The following is a 17,774-nucleotide window of genomic DNA, read 5'->3' on the forward strand; positions in this document are numbered from 1 at the left end:
GATTGGTTAGTGTTACAGAGGGGAAAACGCTAGGCTTATGTTATTGGCTTATGTGACAGAAACAAAATATATATATTAATCTTGATAGAAGGTCCATTATAAAACATTAATCCAGGTTTTTACCCTCCCATTTTGTGAGTTTATATTGTTTTGTCTTCTTAAACAGGAGCCACTGGACATCATGGAGACAACTTGGTAGAGAAGATCATCTCAGTTCTGCCCCAGCTTCCAGGCCACACCAACGATGTGATGGTTAACATGGTGGAGCTTACGGCACTCCAGAATGAGGAGAAAAATCAGAGTATGGTTGCACCAGGCTGTCTTGCACAATCCAAGTAAGATATACAGGTTTTTTTCCTTCTTTCGTCCTTCTCCCTCTTCTCTTTTCTATTTCCCTGAGGCCACCTGTTTCTGTAAGAGGGAAACAATGACGAGTTGGCCTGGTTGAAAAATTCACAGTGGATGACATTTAGAAAAACTCATTTTCCCCCCCAACTTTGAAATAACCCATACCGATTAAACCACAATAAACCTAAAAGTATGGATTGTCATTTATAGAGATATCATTTAGATGTAATATTAGTTTGTTCTGAGAATCAGTTAGGTGAGTCAGTTTATACATCTCCATTTCTCAGATGGTTTCACATGGAATTGAATCCAGGTTTACTCAGTTTCTTTTTCCCAGTGGTCTTTTTCACACAAAGCTATGAACCAGCGCCATCTTTCTACATGTAAAGGATATGCTCTGGGACATCAAGGAGAGGAGTTTTTATTTCTGTGGGTATTTTTCACATGCTTAGAGAAATCAGATAAAGAAGATGGATTACTTCATGTTATGCAGAGTTTCAAAAATAGAAGAACATTTTTCCAGAAACATGGCAATAAAAAGCTTACAATAGTCACCTCCTCTACTCTGTCCTTCATCAATAATTCTTATGAGAAAAAAAAAGTATTAGAAGGTGAAAAAGTATCTGAGATCTGTTTCCCTTATCTCTCTGTTTTTAAACAAAACAGGGTATTTTGCATTATAGTTTCAAATCTTAAAAGTAGCAAATACATTAGGAATTTCCTATCATATCTGGAATTAGTTTTCAGCTCTTAAATTTTTCAGCTTTTTAAAAAAATTATTTATTTATTTATTTTTTAGGCAGTTCATAACATTTATTGGGTGCCTGGGGTGTATGGGCCAGTGTGGGATGAAAATGGAAAGTTCTGCACCCTGTCTTTTTTGTAGACTTAGGTACACATGAAAAGCACAGGCCATGGGCTCACTTTGGTAGTCCATATACTAAAACATAGGCCTATGGGCTTGAAGCTATACAAACCCGGAAGCAATTGTGATTGGAGATGTTTGTAGCTGTTTAGAGGGCCAGTCAGATGTTACTTATCAAGGACTTAACTATGAGCCTTCTTTGGACTAAGTAATATGAAGGACATAAAATAATGGAAAGTATCATTTTTGCCTTCAGGCACTACTTTTCTTATTGGGTAGTCCTTTTTACACACCGATTCAATCAAAACACAATAGAAATTACATAAAGTCAAGACCCAGGTGTCTGTTACAGATTATAAATCCTACAGGATCAGGTCCACAGGGTCTTTGTAGATCAATGTGGGCCTTGTGGAAGTGGTGATGCTTGACTTAATTATATCTTGAAGAATTCAGAGCAAGAGAAGGGCTAATGTGAGCATAGGTATGGAAACAGGAATGGTCAGGGCTGGATAGGATGGGGTGTGAGGAAGAAAGACCACCTCACCAAATCCCCAGTGTCATCAGCAGTAATGTTTTTCAGGACTAACTGGGTACTAAGTGCATTTCCAGGCATTTTACATTTGGGGAGTCATTTAAATTTTATGATAGCCTAATGAGGTAAGTGTTGTTTTCCCCCCGTTTTACCAGTAAGGAAACTGAGGCAAAGAGACCTTAAGTAATATAGTTAGCAGGGGGTGGGTCTAGAATTTGAGCCCAGAAGGTTTGGCTTCGGAGCTACGCTCTTAAACTTCTATGCTATCTCCGTAGGGCCGAGAGAGGAGCTGGGCTCATGAATAGATTTAAAGAGACAGTGAGAGACAAAAATGAAGTTACTTGATAATTTAATTTTGAGAGTCCTATTCACTCAACATAGCAGTTACACTGGCAATACAGATCAATTTTGGCTAATTTCAGCAAAAATAGGAGTTTATTAAAGAGATTGGATAGCTGACACAATCAAAGGAAGGACTTTTTTTTTCTTTTAAAGGAAGGACTCTTAATCAGATTTTGGAAAGGTCAACGCAGTTCCAGGGTCTAGAATTTAGGAAAAACCTCTTTAAGGCCTTGAGATCAGAGAGACTGAATTTTAACTCTTTTTGGTCATGAGGCATTCTGTTTAAGCTTCAGATTCTAAGGGAAAATGTGAGATTGGCCTCACTTAGGCTTTGTGCCCACACTCTGCCCAGTGGTGACTGGGAGCAGTTCATACTGGTTGAGAATTGTGCCAGGATTGTATGGCCTGGTGAAGGGGTAGCTCTTCAAATGAAAGTGGAAACATTTATCCAAAGAAGGGGAAAGGCTGCTGAGTAGGCGGAAGCAGTAGATGCCCTTTAATAATAATAGTGCACGCTTATATAGGATTTACTGTGTAACAGGCATTGTTCTCATCACTTTATATATTGTGACTGGTTTAATTCCCACAACCTCTCTGTGAGGTGGGTTCTATTACCATCCCCTTTTATAGATGAAGAAGGAGATTGAATGACATGCCTAAGATGGCACATACAGTCAGAACTGGTGGGACCTGTATTTGAACCCCAGTAGTTTATCTCTAAAGTCAGTGCTTACCATTACTCTATGCTGACTCCTCAGAAGTCTAAGAAAATTACAAAAAAACAAGTGAGCACCCCAGAGAAGTTTTCAAGAAGAGAGAAGATTTGAATCCAGTGTTAATGAGTGGGACCAAGCAAATTCTGACAAGTGTAGTAGGACAAATGTAAAGAATCTCTTAGATCTACGAGTTGTATTGTGATTGTGATCAATTTATTTAATCTTGATTCCCCAGCATTCATTCTACTCCAAGCTTAGTCTAAGGCTTGAGCCAAACCAGCCTTAGAATCCCATTTCCCTTGTCAGTTATGGCTTTAGAAATGGGGAGGTGATAAGAGAAAAAGTCTTCCTAGGGCTTCTTGATCAGGTTTCTTTGCTTCTGAAGAGAGAGACTCAAGAAAGATATGTGCTCTCCCCTCTTCCTCCCCTAAACCTCCCCCAATTCTCAGGACTCTGACTAAGTCCTGAAAGTGCTGAGGGATTCTGCTTACAACCTGAAGTTGAAGCTGACACATGGAAGGTGGCATGGCCACAGGCGTCACAGAGGAGAGCAGTGATGGGATACTGTGCCTGGCCCCCATATTATGTAGGAGAGTATGCTTCCTTATTGTTTAAGCCAAATCGAGTTTCTGTTTTCTATTACTCGCAACCAAAATCTTCCTAACTGATACATTTTCTGTACCTCTTTATTTCATCTATAAAATGAGCGCATTGGCCTCATTTAAAAACCAAGAGCCCTCTAAGGCTCTTGGTTTTTAAAATTAAAAAAAAAAAAATCATATATTAATTAACCCCCCCCCCCCAGTCTTTATTTCCATTGGGTGCCTTTTCCTCTCATTTGATTCTGAATGGGTATTATCGTAAAATATGAGTTTTGAGAACCATCCAAGTAAAAGGGCATGGTCATAAATGTCAAAGGCAAGGATGAGTTCTAGAAGGATCTGAATAAAGAAAACTTTTCATGAGAGCAGATTTGGTGAAGTAGAAGGACTAGGAGTCAGTCTGCAGAAGGTAGAGAGAGATGTAGTGAGAAAGTGACAAATAAAGGTTTAAAGCAATAAAGAGAAAAATTAGGTAGTTTCTTGACAATTGCTTGGAATACTGAGAGAATTGTACTGATCAATTTCAATTCCAAAAGAGGAATTGAAATGAATTACAGCTTTTGTAGTATAAACTCTAATCCCATCAAGATAATCACAACCATTACTACCTCCTACACCACCCCCCCCAAAACTTCTCAGGGAAACGAGCATGAGGATAAAAAATTAGCGCTAAAATGAAAACAGATGGGTGCTTGGCAATAAACAATCTGCCTGCATGGGATAATCTTTAGAAAGCAGATCTCTAACTATGATATAATCCTTGATAATCAAAATTTACTAATATAATTTTTATAAAAGGCTGTGTATAATCCTAGCGATTAAAGTTACTGCCAATGCAAATGAGAAATTGATAACTTTAGATGAATTATATGATTTGGCTTTCCAGTCCTTGTCCATTGGTCCCTGGATTACATGGAGTCTTTTGTTCAAGAAGGAGGCAGAATCCTTTCTGTTCTTACGTGTTCCTTCTGTTGAAATTAGTTTCTATTCTCTGCCCTAACTCCACTCTGTCTAACCTGTTACTTGTTCAGTTCCTCAAGTAGCGATCAGGTGATTGCCCAGGTGCATTTGCTACTTCCGGCTTGCTGCCCCTGACTCTAGGCAAACCCATGACCCACGTCGCTGCTCGTTCTGCCTGGTCCATTATCCACTTCTCCCAAAGCTCCCCATATGCCTTCAGGTCTTTCTTCCATCTTAGCACCTCTAGCATTTCACATTTCCCTTCTGTTTTACTGTTTTGCTCCTTAGCACTGTCTAATATACTTATCTATGTTGTATTTTTTAAAAAATATTTTATTTATTTGAGAGAGACAGATACAGTGAAAGGGATCATGAACAGGAAGGAGGGGGAGAAGTGGACTCCGTGCTGAGCAGGGAGCCTGATGTGAGGCTCGATCCCAGGACCCTGAGATCATGACCTGAGCTGAAGGCAGATGCTTAACTTAAGCTGAGCCATCAGGTGCCCCCCTGTTGTATTTTTGTGTCTTCCTTTCCTAGAGGGCTATAGAGAAACTCCCTGCTAGGAAGTTCCCTCAGAGGAAGAAGATTTGTCTGTTTTGTTCACTGTAATGTACCCAATGCCTAGAACAATTACCTGGCACTCAAAGGATATTTGTTGAAGTGATAAGGGCAGGATCCCTGTGTCGAATGAAGATGCTGAATTAAGAGAGTATGAAGCCAAATCTGAGCATAGGAGAGATTAGTTTGGAGATGTCTAGATTCTAATTTTTGTATATATTAAATGCTCTCATTGTGTTAGCAAAACATAGAAAAATTGGCCAAGCAATACTTACTTGTGGGATTCTTTCTTGGATGTATTCTGCACACATATAGAATAACCTATTACATTCAGTCATCACTAATTTGTAATTGCAAATCAGTTCTGTAAATTGTGTTATGCATGTGATGGAACTTCAAATATCTATTGAAATAGAAAGAAGAATAAAGAAGTTGTTTGTATACTGATAAGCAGTGAGCTTGACGTATTTCAAATGAAAAAAGTGAGGTATAACATGCCTATTTGTACAAAAGGGTGAAATATACATATTTGCTTCTAAATGCACTGGAAAAAATATATAAATGGAAAAATATATAAGAAACTGGTGATGTTGGCTTCTTCTGTAGAGGAATGCTGCAGTCTGGGGGCACACTGAGAAGTTAGTGAAATGAGTAAAGACAGAGGGAGGAGCCACATATCTTACTCCATATACCAGTTTCTGTGCTTTGAATTTTCAATCCTGCGAATGTATTTTTTTATTAAAAATAGAAACTAGATTTAAATAAAACCACTATTTTTTTCTTAAGCTAACTTAAGATGGGATTCTATGCTTCAAGGAAGGAAAGTAGCTGTCTTTTATTTTGGAACCTCTGCAATGCTTAACTTCTTAAAATGCCAAAACCTGGGGCGCCTGGGTGGTTCAGTTAACTGCCTTCGGCTCAGGTCGTGATCCCAGGGTACTGAGAGGGAGCACTGCCTTCTCTCTGTCCCTCTGCCTGCCGCTCTCCCTGCTAGTGCTAGCTTTTTCTATCAAATAAATAAAATCTTTAAAACAAAAAAGCCAAAATGCAGCACTGTAATTATTTGTTACATGTTCTGTCTTCCCTACTATATTGTAAATTCCTTGAAGGTAGTCACTGTGCCTGAAACTCTTAAGAGGTGTTAATAAATTGAATAAAAAAAATGAATAAATGATTGAGTAAGTCTTGATAATAGATTGAGACCATGTTTAAAAATGATTATGTCAATCCATGAGAAGCCTTATCTACTTCACTTGACTTAAGTGGCTTTCTAGCATTGCTACTTGGGATCTAGCTAATCTATCTTATTTCTTCCTTTAAGTTTCTTCTTTGTACTTCAAGTTTACCTCATTGTCTAGGTGAGTAAGAACAAGGAAGGTAACACTGAGTGCCTGAATTTTGTTAGGCATTATGCTAGGTATTTTAAAGTATGTTATTTCACTTAATTCTTTAACAAAACTTCAACTAAGTGAATTTTAAAGAGCTATTTTCTTTTTTTTTAATTAATTTTTTATTTTTTATAAACATATATTTTTATCCCCAGGGGTACAGGTCTGTGAATCACCAGGTTTACACACTTCACAGCACTCACCAAAGCACATACCCTCCCCAGTGTCCATAATCCGACCCCCTTCTCCCCAAACCCCCTCCCCCCAGCAACCCTCAGTTTGTTTTGTGAGATTAAGAGTCACTTATGGTTTGTCTCCCTCCCAATCCCATCTTGTTACATTTATTCTTCTCCTACCCACTTAAGCCCCCATGTTGCATCACCACTTCCTCATATCAGGGAGATCATATGATAGTTGTCTTTCTCTGCTTGACTTATTTCACTAAGCATGATGCGCTCTAGTTCCATCCATGTTGTCGCAAATGGCAAGATTTCATTTCTTTTGATGGCTGCATAATATTCCATTGTGTATATATACCACATCTTCTTGATCCATTCATCTGTTGATGGACATCTAGATTCTTTCCATAGTTTGGCTATCAAAGTACCATCCATCTTTTTCAAAGAAATGGAACAAATAATGCTAAAATTTATATGGAACCAGAAAAGACCTCGAATAGCCAAAGGGATATTGAAAAAGAAAGCCAAATTTGGTGGCATCACAATTCCGGACTTCAAGCTCTATTACAAAGCTGTCATCATCAAGACAGCATGGTACTGGCACAAAAACAGACACATAGATCAATGGAACAGAATAGAGAGCCCAGAAATAGACCCTCAACTCTATGGTCAACTAATCTTTGACAAAGCAGGAAAGAATGTCCAATGGAAAAAAGACAGCCTCTTCAATAAATGGTGCTGGGAAAATTGGACAGCCACATGCAGAAAAATGAAATTGGACCATTTCCTTACACCACACACAAAAATAGACTCAAAATGGATGAAGGACCTCAATGTGCGAAAGGAATCCATCAAAATCCTTGAGGAGAACACGGGCAGCAACCTCTTCGACCTCTGCCGCAGCAACATCTTCCTAGGAACAACACAAAAGGCAAGGGAAGCAAGGGAAAAAATGAACTATTGGGATTTCATCAAGATCAAAAGCTTTTGCACAGCAAAGGAAACAGTTAACAAAATCAAAAGACAACTGACAGAATGGGAGAAGATATTTGCAAACGACATATCAGATAAAGGACTAGTGTCCAGAATCTATAAAGAACTTAGCAAACTCAACACCCAAAGAACAAATAATCCAATCAAGAAATGGGCAGAGGACATGAACAGACATTTCTGTTAAGAGCTATTTTCTAAGAGGGAGAAGGGCAGAGGGAGAGGGTGTATGAGAAAGAATCTTAAGGTGCTTCCACATCCTGCACAAAACCTGATGCGGGGCTCGATCTTACAGCCCCCATGATCATTAGATTATGACATGAGCTGAAATCAGGAGCTGGACACTTTTTTTTTTTTAAGATTTTGTTTACTTATTTATTTAACAGACAGAGATCACAAGTAGGCAGAGAGGCAGGCAGAGAGAGAGAGGGGTGAAGCAGGCTCCCTGCTGAGCAGAGAGCCCAATGTGGGGCTCCATCCTGGGAACCTGGGATCATGACCTGAGCTGAAGGCAGAGGCCCAACCCACTGAGCCACCCAGGTGCCTCAGGAGCTGGACTCTTAACCAATTAAGCCCCCTAGGCACCCACTAAAAAACTATTGATTTTATTAATGGATTCATGAATCCGGCGGCATCCTCTCTAGCAAGTGGAGGGGAGCTCCAAAGGGCTATAGAAAAGGAAAGGTTTTAAAAGGTAGAGAGGGAGTGGTAAAAAGGAAATTATTAGCAAAGAATCCATTGTTTTAGGCAAGGTTACTCTCCTAAGGGGAACAGAAGGGGTCTGCCAGTATTTCCTAGTACTCACTAGGAAATTTTCATGTTGACTGATTAAAGGTTACATTTCTGAGGGGCTGGAACTGCAATTAAGTTCCGTATTAAGTCTTGATTTACCGATTTAAGGCCTTAACCTAAGTGATGCCATTTTGGGCCTGTAGTTTTTCTTTTAACAATCCTAAAAGCAGCTCTAAAAGCACAAGGTGGATATTATTCTTTTCTTTATTTCAGTAGAAGTTTTGAGAAGGAGACTTAAGTAATTTGCCCTAAGCCAAACTGTCCCTAAGTGATCGAATTAGGTCATTTAACAAAATTATTTTTTAATTCTAGGGCACATTTCTTTTCCACTGTATCATGACTCTGATAGATGCTTACTTGAGTAAATGTATAAATAAACCATAAATTCAGAAACATTGGGTATCCTAGTTTATGAAAAGCAATACTTTAAATCCAGTTTTCTTGTTAGTTTTTATTTGGGAGGTGGGGGTGTTTTTTTCCTATACTATTTAGCAATGAAATAAATGGAGTAGATCTTATGGAAAAGAGATAAATGCCACAGTGGTTTCAACCTAAACAATGATGAGCCAGTTTGTTGTTAACTTTCACAAAGTCGGGTAACGTGATAGTGGCTTTTATCAAAGTCATTAACTAGACCCTTGAAATCAAACATTGTTAAATCACCTCTTACTAGACATACATTTTTCTACCCTTTCCTTGGTTTCCAAGTAGCAATTACATATTACAATTAGAGACATCATTTTCAGAGGGAAAAAAGGTAATTTTTCTTAGAGCCAGAGGTACTAGTCTGATTTTAAATTTACCTGCAGATAGAATGACCGAACTTGTATGTGAACATTATGCAAAGTATATTTAATGTAGAGTTTGAGGTGGAAAGCCAGCACGCAAGAGGGTGTCACAGAGCTATGCTATCACATAGCAGTTTGTGAATGACCTTGGCATAGGTACAGACTATGGGCATTTCCTCAGCTTGTACCAAAAAATAAACAATATTAAAAAAAAAAAGCAAACAGAACTATTTGGGATGTCTGGCTGGCTCAGTCCATAGAGAATCTGACTCTAGATGTTAGTGTTGTGAATTCAAGCCCCACATTGGGCATGGAGGCTACTTTAAAAACAAAGAAATAGCCTACCCCCCCCCCCCAACAAACAGAAGAAGCTGTTCAAGTAAATATCGCAGATTGAGTAGGAGGAAGACCCACCTATTCTTAGCTTACAGTTTGCTATATTTAACTTTTTTGGGGAATTCTAAAGATCATTTGGTCTCAGTTACAGATTTAGAAAAAAGAATCAATGAATAATTTGTGGATGATGGGGGTGAAATAGAGCAGGGTTCTTTTCTGAAAATGAGGGGATAAATGTATCTTCTAAGAAATAAATAATAAGCCAGAGACAGTTAAGTTCTAGTTCTTGATACAGAACTATGTTTGTTATATTTTTTAGAATTCCTTTTTAATGTGTATTTAAAAAAAGAAGATTTGAAGGTAGAAATTCTTTTTCTATCATTGCTTACATATTGTAACTCTGTCATGGTATCTGTTAGCTAAGGAATGTACAAGCAATCCCCAGAATCTTTTCCATATTGAAAAATTTAAAGTGGCTTGTGGTCTCTGTGTTTTGAGAACACTGAACTCTGGGTCATTGTGGCTTTGGGATCCATAATTTATATGGAAACTATGGCTCCTTTAGAAAAAGCTAAGAATTCTCTGAAGGCAGCTGAAACCGAGAAGGAGGAATAGAAAGACTCATTATATTTGAGTGACAAATTCCTGATTAGGTTGATGTTTACTGCCAAGCAAAAGTCAACCGGTCCAAATATCTAACTCCTCATGAGTTAGCCAACCACAGCCTTTATTAGGGCTTCTAAATCTTAGGTTATGTAGACTAGAGTGTATTCAGTAGCATGGCAGGACTTTCCCACACTTCTGGCTACAGCTTCTCTCCTCTATTGTGGGCTGGTGTTCTTGCACAAGGGCCCCTTTCTTTTCTTTTTCTTTTGCCTTCTGAGAACCAGGTCACACTGGGATTGTGACTGGTGGTAGGGTGGCTGGGATCAATAGGGTAGGGGTAGATGCCCTTCTTCCAGGAAAAAGAAAATAAGAATGGGATGGTTTTAGCAATAAAGAAGGCATTTTGGGGGTCCAAGTTAGGAGAGGTCTGAAATCCAGGAAGCTCATTTGGGTGAAAATTCAGGAAGTTCATCGTGGATGAAAATATGGAAGTGAATCCTCCAAGCATGTTAATGTATGTTGTAATTTACTTATTCATGAATAAGTGAATATTCAATACTCATGAATAAATATGATAAATATTCATGAATATTTATTCATCGCCTACTGTATGACAGGCACTTGATGAAGACAAGTTCTCTGCCATCATGGAATTTTTTTCTAATGGGGGAAAGAGAACAAACAGATACATAAGTGGATATAGTGTAGCCAGGGATAACTGCTGTGAAGCAAATAAAGCAATGTAAGAAAATCAAGAGTGACTAAGGATCTGGGGTGGTTCCTAGGTATATGGAGGGGATAGAAAAGGTCTTTTAAACAGAGACTTCAGGGAAGTAAATTATAAGCCTTGTGGATATCTGGGTCTAGAACATTCCATCCTAAGGAAAGGACTACTTGTTCAAAGATAACTTTTGATGTTAATTTGCTTCCCCCAATAGCTAATTTTTTCCTGTATTTATGATCCATCTGCATATTCTCTCTTTTTTTTTTGACAAGTAACCAAGTACTCTATTTTCCTCTCTATATTTCTATATAGCCTATCATAGTACATATATTTGTATAATTAATTCAAAGATATACTTCTTTTTTCTTTTCAGGTTTTTACTTAAATTCCAATTAGTTGGGACACTGGGTGTTAAGCATCTGCCTTTGGCTCAGGTCATGATCCCGGGGTCTGGGGTTCGAGTCCCACATTGGACTCCTTGCTCCCTGGGGAGCCTGCTTCTCTCCCTCTGCCTGCTGTTCCCCCTGCTTATGCTTTCTCAGTCTCCCTGCTAGTCAATTGAAGAAATAAAGTCTTAAGAAAATAAATTCCAATTTATTAACATACACCATAATATTAATTTCAGGTGTAGAATTTAGTGATTCATCACTTACATAAACCACCCAGAGCTCATCACAATAACTTCTCTCCTTACAACCCATCACCTATATAACCCATCCCCCAATCTCCCCTCTAGCAACCCTCAGTTTGTTCTCTATAGTTAAAAGTCTATTTCTTCAGTTGTCTCTCTCTCTCCTCCCCCATATTAATTTGTTTTGTTTCTTAAATTCCACATGAATGAAATAATATGGTATCTGTTTTTCTCTGACTAAATTATTTCACTTAGCATAATAATCTCTAGCTCCGTCCACATCATTGCAAATGGTGAGATCTTGTTCTTTTTGATGGCTGAGTAATATTCCATTGTGTGTGACTGTGTGTGTGTGTGTGTGTGTGTGTATCTTCACATCTTCTTTATCCATTTATCGGTTCATCAGTTGATGGACATTTGGGCTCTTATAATAATTGCTATTGTAGATAATGTTGTTAAAGCATCAGGGTACTTGTGTTTTGGCTGCTCTCTCCTTCAGGCCAGCTGTCTGCAGAGGCTCTTCTTGCATGCAGTGGGCAGTGTTTGGACCTTGGCCAGAGTGTGGCAAGATTTACCTAGGTGTGCTCTGCTCTGCTTGTTAAATGGGACCTGATTCTGCTTCCACTAGAGTAGAAGCCTTGCAGAACTGGTCAGAAGGTATGGTTTGGACAAGGGTTTCTGCTGGTCCTCTAGGGAATGGGCCTGCTGTGCTGGTTCTTAGGCACACTTGCCCAAGAAAAGCAGTACCAGCAGAGTGTGGGGGTGGGGTCGGGTGGGACTTAGTGTGAGCAAGTTAGGCAACTAGTCTTGGCACAGTGCTGTTTACTGAAGTTAGTTTATGCTCCGGAGTGGGGGCAGGAAATTGTGCCAGCAGCTCCTTTTTCCCCAGAAAGGGGTCTCTGTGCTTGCTCCTCTCCGGGAAGCACTCCCAAAAGAGCAGATAATCTCTCCCCTATGTGTCCCCCAGGCGTTTTCCACCATTTTTTGTCTGTCTATAGGTCGCTTGCCTGCCTTCTCTCTAGGAGCAGCTTAGTGCCTTCTGGACTCGGTCTCAGCCAAACCTGTTGACTTAAAACGCCGAACTTTAGGGACCTGGTATAGTAGGGAGCTGTGCTGGACTTCTGATGGAGGGATTCAGTACACTAGGACTGATACAGATTTGACTGAGAAGGACAGTCATGCCAGAGTGCAGGGGTGTGGAACTTGGAGCAAGCAGGTTAGGGAGCCAGTGTTGGGCCCGAGATGCCCTCAAGCAGGTATCTCTGTGCCTGTGCTGAAGGGCAGGCAAGGGAAATGGTGCCCACCAGCTCTTTTGTCCCTGAAGAGGCATCTCTGTGAAACCCACCTTTCACAGATGCTTTCCAAGAAAAGCAAACAGTCTCTCCCTGTGTGCTTTAGGTAATCCTCAGATGGTACCATCTGTACCCGGGTGGCTTGCATGCCTTCTCTCCAGGAGTAGGGGAGTACACTCAGAGCTCTACTTGTGTTCCACGGAAAAGACTTGCCTACGGCCTACAGTCCTCCTACTGTCCCACCATCTTAGCTTCCCTCCCATCTGCATATCCTCTTAAAGATGATGTATGAAGTTCAGTTTATCAGGATTTCCTCTTATGGATTGTGCTTATGGTGTCAGGTTTAAGAGCTCTATCTAACCTTAGATTCTGAAGATTATCTGATTTTTTTGTAGAAGTTTTATACTTTTATGTTTTACATTTAAGTCTATGATTAACTTTTTGGACATTCTTTACTCAAGTAAAATTAACATACAGTGTTATTTTAGTTTCAGATGTACAATATAATGATTCCAACAATTCTGTACATTACTTGGTACTCATTATGATAAGTATATTCATAATTCCCTTCACTGACTTCACCCATCCCTCCAAGTACTCCCCTTCAGTTACCTCCAGTTTGTTTTCTTATACTTGAGTCTAGTTTTCTCTCTCTCTCTTTTTTTTTGTTGATTTTGTTTTTTAAATTCCACATGTGAATGAAATCTTGCAGTATTTGTCTTTCTCTTACTGACTTATTTCACCTAGCATTATAGTTTGTACGTTCATCTATGTTGTTGCAAAGGGGAAGATTTATTCTTTCTTATGGCTGAGTAGTATTTTTTTTTTAAATCCTTAAAAATTTTTATTTTTTTTTTCTTTCCAAATTTTTACTTAAATTCCAGTTAGTTAATATACAGTGTATGTATTAGTTTCAGGTGTAGATTTTAGTGATTCAACACTTACATAGAACACCCAGTGCTCATCACAAGTACCCTCCTTAATCCCCATAATCTATTTAACACCCACCTTCCTTCCAGGGACCCTCAGTTTGTTCTCTGTACTTAAGAGTCTGTTTCTTGGCTTGTGTCTCTCTCTCTCTCTTTTTTCTTTTTTTTTTTTTAATCCCTGATGTTCATTTATTTTCTGCAATTCCACACATAAGTGAAATCATACGGTGTTTGTCTTTCTCTGACAATGCTTGGCATAATGCTCTCTAGCTCCATCCACATCGTTGCAAATAGCAAGATTTCATTCTTTTCGATGGCTGAGTAATATTTCATTATATATATATACACACCACATCTCCTTTATCCGTCAGTAAACAGGTGTTGGGCTCTTCCATACCCTGGGACATTATTGAAAATGCTGCTATAAACACTGGAGACAGGTTTTAAATAAATAATTTTCCTCTATTAAAGGGTAAAAAACATTTTGCAAAGCTTTCTTTAATTGATGTCAGTTGAGTATCACAATGCAGTTATAATATTTATCCAAAAGTGGGGGTAGAGCTCAGGGGTAGAGCATTCGATTGCAGAAGTGAATACAATACATGAGCATAGTTTCTTAGTCATTCCCAAAATTCTGACCACAGTTAGAGGCCAGACTCTATTCTTGGCAAATACCAGGAGAAAAAAGACCCGGCTGAGTAATATTCTGTTGTACATATATACCACATCTTCTTATCCACTTACCTATTGATGGAAACTTGCTTCCGTAACTTGATTACTATAATAATGCAGCTGTAAACATAAGGGCACATGTGTCTTTTTGAATTAATGTTTCTATTTTATTTGGGTGAATACCCAGTATCAGAATTACTGGATCATTTGGCAATCCTATTTTTAAATTTTGGAGGAGTGTCCATACTGTTTTCTCTAGTGGCTTCACCACTTGGCATTCCCGCAACAGTGCATGAGGTTTCCTGTTTCTCCACATCTTTGCCAATACTTGTTACTTTTTGTGGCTTTGATTTTAGCCATTCTGACAGGTGTAAGGTGGTATCTCATTGTGGTTTTGATTTGGATTTCACTAATGATTAGTGATAAAGAGCATCTTCTCATGTGTCTGTTAGCCATCTGTATGTCTTCTTTGGGAAAATGTCTATTCATGTCCTCTGCCCATATTTTAATTGGATTATTTCTATGCTGTTGAGTTGTATAAGTTCTTTATATATTTTGGATATTAATCCCTGACTAGATATGTCATTTGCAAGTATCTTCTCCTATTTAATAGGTTGACTTTTCGTTTTGTTGATGGCTTCCTTCACTACATAAAAGCTTTTTATTTTGTTGTAGTCCCATTAGTTTAATTTTGCTTTTGTTTCCCTTGCCAAAGGAGACATATCTAGAAAAATGTTTCTTTGGCTGATGTCAAAGTGATTACTGCCTGTGGTTTCTTCCAGGAATTTTATTGTTTTAGGTCTCACATTTAGGTCTTTAATTCATTTTGAGTTTATTTTTGTATATGGTATAAGAAAGTGTTCCAATTTTTACTTTTGCATGTCACAGTCCAGTTTTCCCAACACCATTTGTTGAAGAGATTTGTCTTTTTCCCATTGTATATACTTGCTTCCTTTGTTGTAGATTAATTGACCACAAGATTGTGGTTTACTTTTGGGTTCTCTATTTTGTTCTATTGATGTCTGTGTCTATTTTTATGCCATTACCATGCTGTTTTGATTATTACAACTTTGTAGTACATCTGGAAATCTGGGATTGTGGTACTTCTTTGTTCATTTTTTTTCAAGATTGCTTTGGCTATTCAGGATCTTTTGTAATTTCATACACATTTTAGGATTATTTGTTCTAGCTGTGTGTGAAAAATGCTGTTGTTATTTTGATAGGGATTGCATTATATCTGTAGATTGCTTTGGGTAATGTGGACATTTTAGTAATATTAATTCTCCTAAATCATGAACATAGAGTATCTTTCCATTTGTTTGTGTTTTCAATTTCTTTAATCAGTGTTTTTTCTATAAACAAATTTATTTAATAGCAATAATATTATTATTTTAAGTAAGTTCTGTGCCCACTGTGGGGCTCGAACTTATAACCTTGAGATCAAGAGTTGCATCCTCTACTGACTGAGCCAGCCAGGTACCCTTCATCAGTGTTTTATAGTTTTGAGGGTACAGGTTTTTCACCTCCTTGGTTAAGTTTATTCCCAGTTTTTTTTATTTTGTTGCAGTTGGCAATGGGATTGTTTTCTAAGATCTTTCTGTTACTTTATTATTAGTGTACAGAAAGGGAACTGATGTCTATACATTAATTTTGTATCCATACTGAATTCATTCATCAGTTCTAGTAGTTTTTTTGTGGATTCTTTAGGGTTTTCTATGTAGAGTATCATGTCATCTGCAAATAGTAAAAGTTTTGCTTCTTCTTTGCTGATTTTGGATGCCTTCTCTTTTTGTTGTTTGATTGCTGAGGCTAGAACTATCAGTACGATGTTGAATAAATGTGCTAGGAATAGACATCCTTGTCTTGTTCCTGATTTAAGGGGAAAAGCTCCCAGTTTTTCCCATTGGGTATGGTGTTAGCTGTAAGCTTTTCATATGTGGCCTTTCTTATGTTGAGGTATGTTTCCTCTAAACCTACTTTGTTGAAGGTTTTTGTCATAAATGGATGTTGTATTTTATCAGATACTTTTTTGCATATATTGAAATGATCATCTGGTTTTTATCCTTTCTCTTGTTAATGTGATATATCACATTGATTTGTGAATATTGAACCGCCCTTCCATCCCTGGTATCAATCCTACTTGATCATGGTGAAGAATTTTTTTTAACATATTGTTGAATTCTGTTTGCTAATATTTTGTTGGGCATTTTTGTATCAGTGTTCATCAGAGATATTGGCTTGTAGTTTTCTTGTAGTGTCTTTATCTGGTTTTGGAATCAGGGTATGATGGCCTTGAAGAATGGCTTTGGAATCTTTCCATACTCTTCTTTTTTGGGGGGAGAATAGTTTGAAAAGAACAGGTATTATTTCTTTAAATGTTTGGACAGATTCAACTGTAGAGCCATCTGGCCTTGGACTTTGTATTTTGAGTTTTTTGATTATTGATTCAATTTCATTGCCAGTAACTGATCTGTTCAAATTTTCTATTTCTTCTTGATTCTGTTTTGGGAGATTATATATTTCTAGGAATTTATCCATTTCTTTTAGTTTGTTTAATTTTTTGGCCCTATAATTTTCCTTTATAGAAGAATTTTAATCTTTTGTATTTATGTGGTGTCAGTTATTTTCCTTCCTTTTTCACTTCTGATATTTTTTTGAATCCTCTTTTTTTTTTTCTTTAATGAATTTGGCTAAAGATTCATGAAACTTGATGATCTTTTTAAAGAACGACCTCCTAGTTTTGATGATCTGTTCTACTGTATTTTTAGTCCCTATTTCATGTATTTCTGCTGTAATCTATTTCTTTCCTTCTATTAGTTTTGGGCTTTGTTTGTTCTTTTTCAAGCTCCTTTAGGTATAGAGTTTGGTTGTTTGAGTTTTTTTCCTGCTTCTGGAGGTAGGCCTGAATTGCTGTAATCTTCCCTAATAGAACAGCTTTTGTTGAATCCCAAAGATTTTGAATCATTATGTTTTCTTTTTCTTGTGTCTCCATGTATTTTTTTGATATCTTTCATTTCTGGGTTGACTCACTCAGTGTTTAGTAGCATGTTATTTAACCTTCATGTATTTGTGTTCTTTCGATTTTTTTCTTGTGACAGAGTTCTAGTTTTATACTGTTGTGGTCATAAAAGGTGCATGATATAATTTCAGTCTTTTTGGATTTGTTGACACTTGTTTTATGGCATAACATCTGGTCTGTTCTGTCAAATGTTCCATGTGCACTTGGAAAGAATGTGTAATTCACTGTTTTCTGATGGAATGTTCTGAATATACCTTTTTTTTTTTTAAGTTTTTTTTTTATTTTATTAATTTATTTGACAGAGAGAAAGATCACAAGTAGGCGGAGAGTCAGGCAGAGAGAGAGGAGGAAGCAGGCTCCCGCTGAGCAAAGAGCCCGATGCGGGGCTCGATCCCAGGACACTGAGATCATGACCTGAGCCGAAGGCAGCGGCTTAATCCACTGAGCCACCCAGGCGCCCCTGAATATACCTTTTGGATCCATCTGGTTCACTGTGTCATTCAGA

The 17,774-nt window shown here is 38.0% G+C and overlaps 1 protein-coding gene across 2 annotated transcripts in view; it reads left to right on the forward strand.

The window, feature by feature from the left end:
* The window catches only part of SCFD2 (sec1 family domain containing 2), a 439,667-nt gene that overhangs the window by 21,275 nt on the left and 400,618 nt on the right, over positions 1–17,774 (forward strand). For both annotated transcript variants that reach the window (XM_082728303.1, XM_082728304.1), the window contains exon 2: positions 167–335. In XM_082728303.1, the coding sequence (XP_082584429.1) occupies positions 167–335 (169 nt within the window). The remainder of the gene's footprint in view (positions 1–166; positions 336–17,774) is intronic.

Source organism: Mustela nivalis (genome assembly GCF_964662115.1).
Source record: "Mustela nivalis genome assembly, chromosome: 4".
NCBI classification, from domain to species: Eukaryota; Metazoa; Chordata; class Mammalia; order Carnivora; family Mustelidae; genus Mustela; species Mustela nivalis.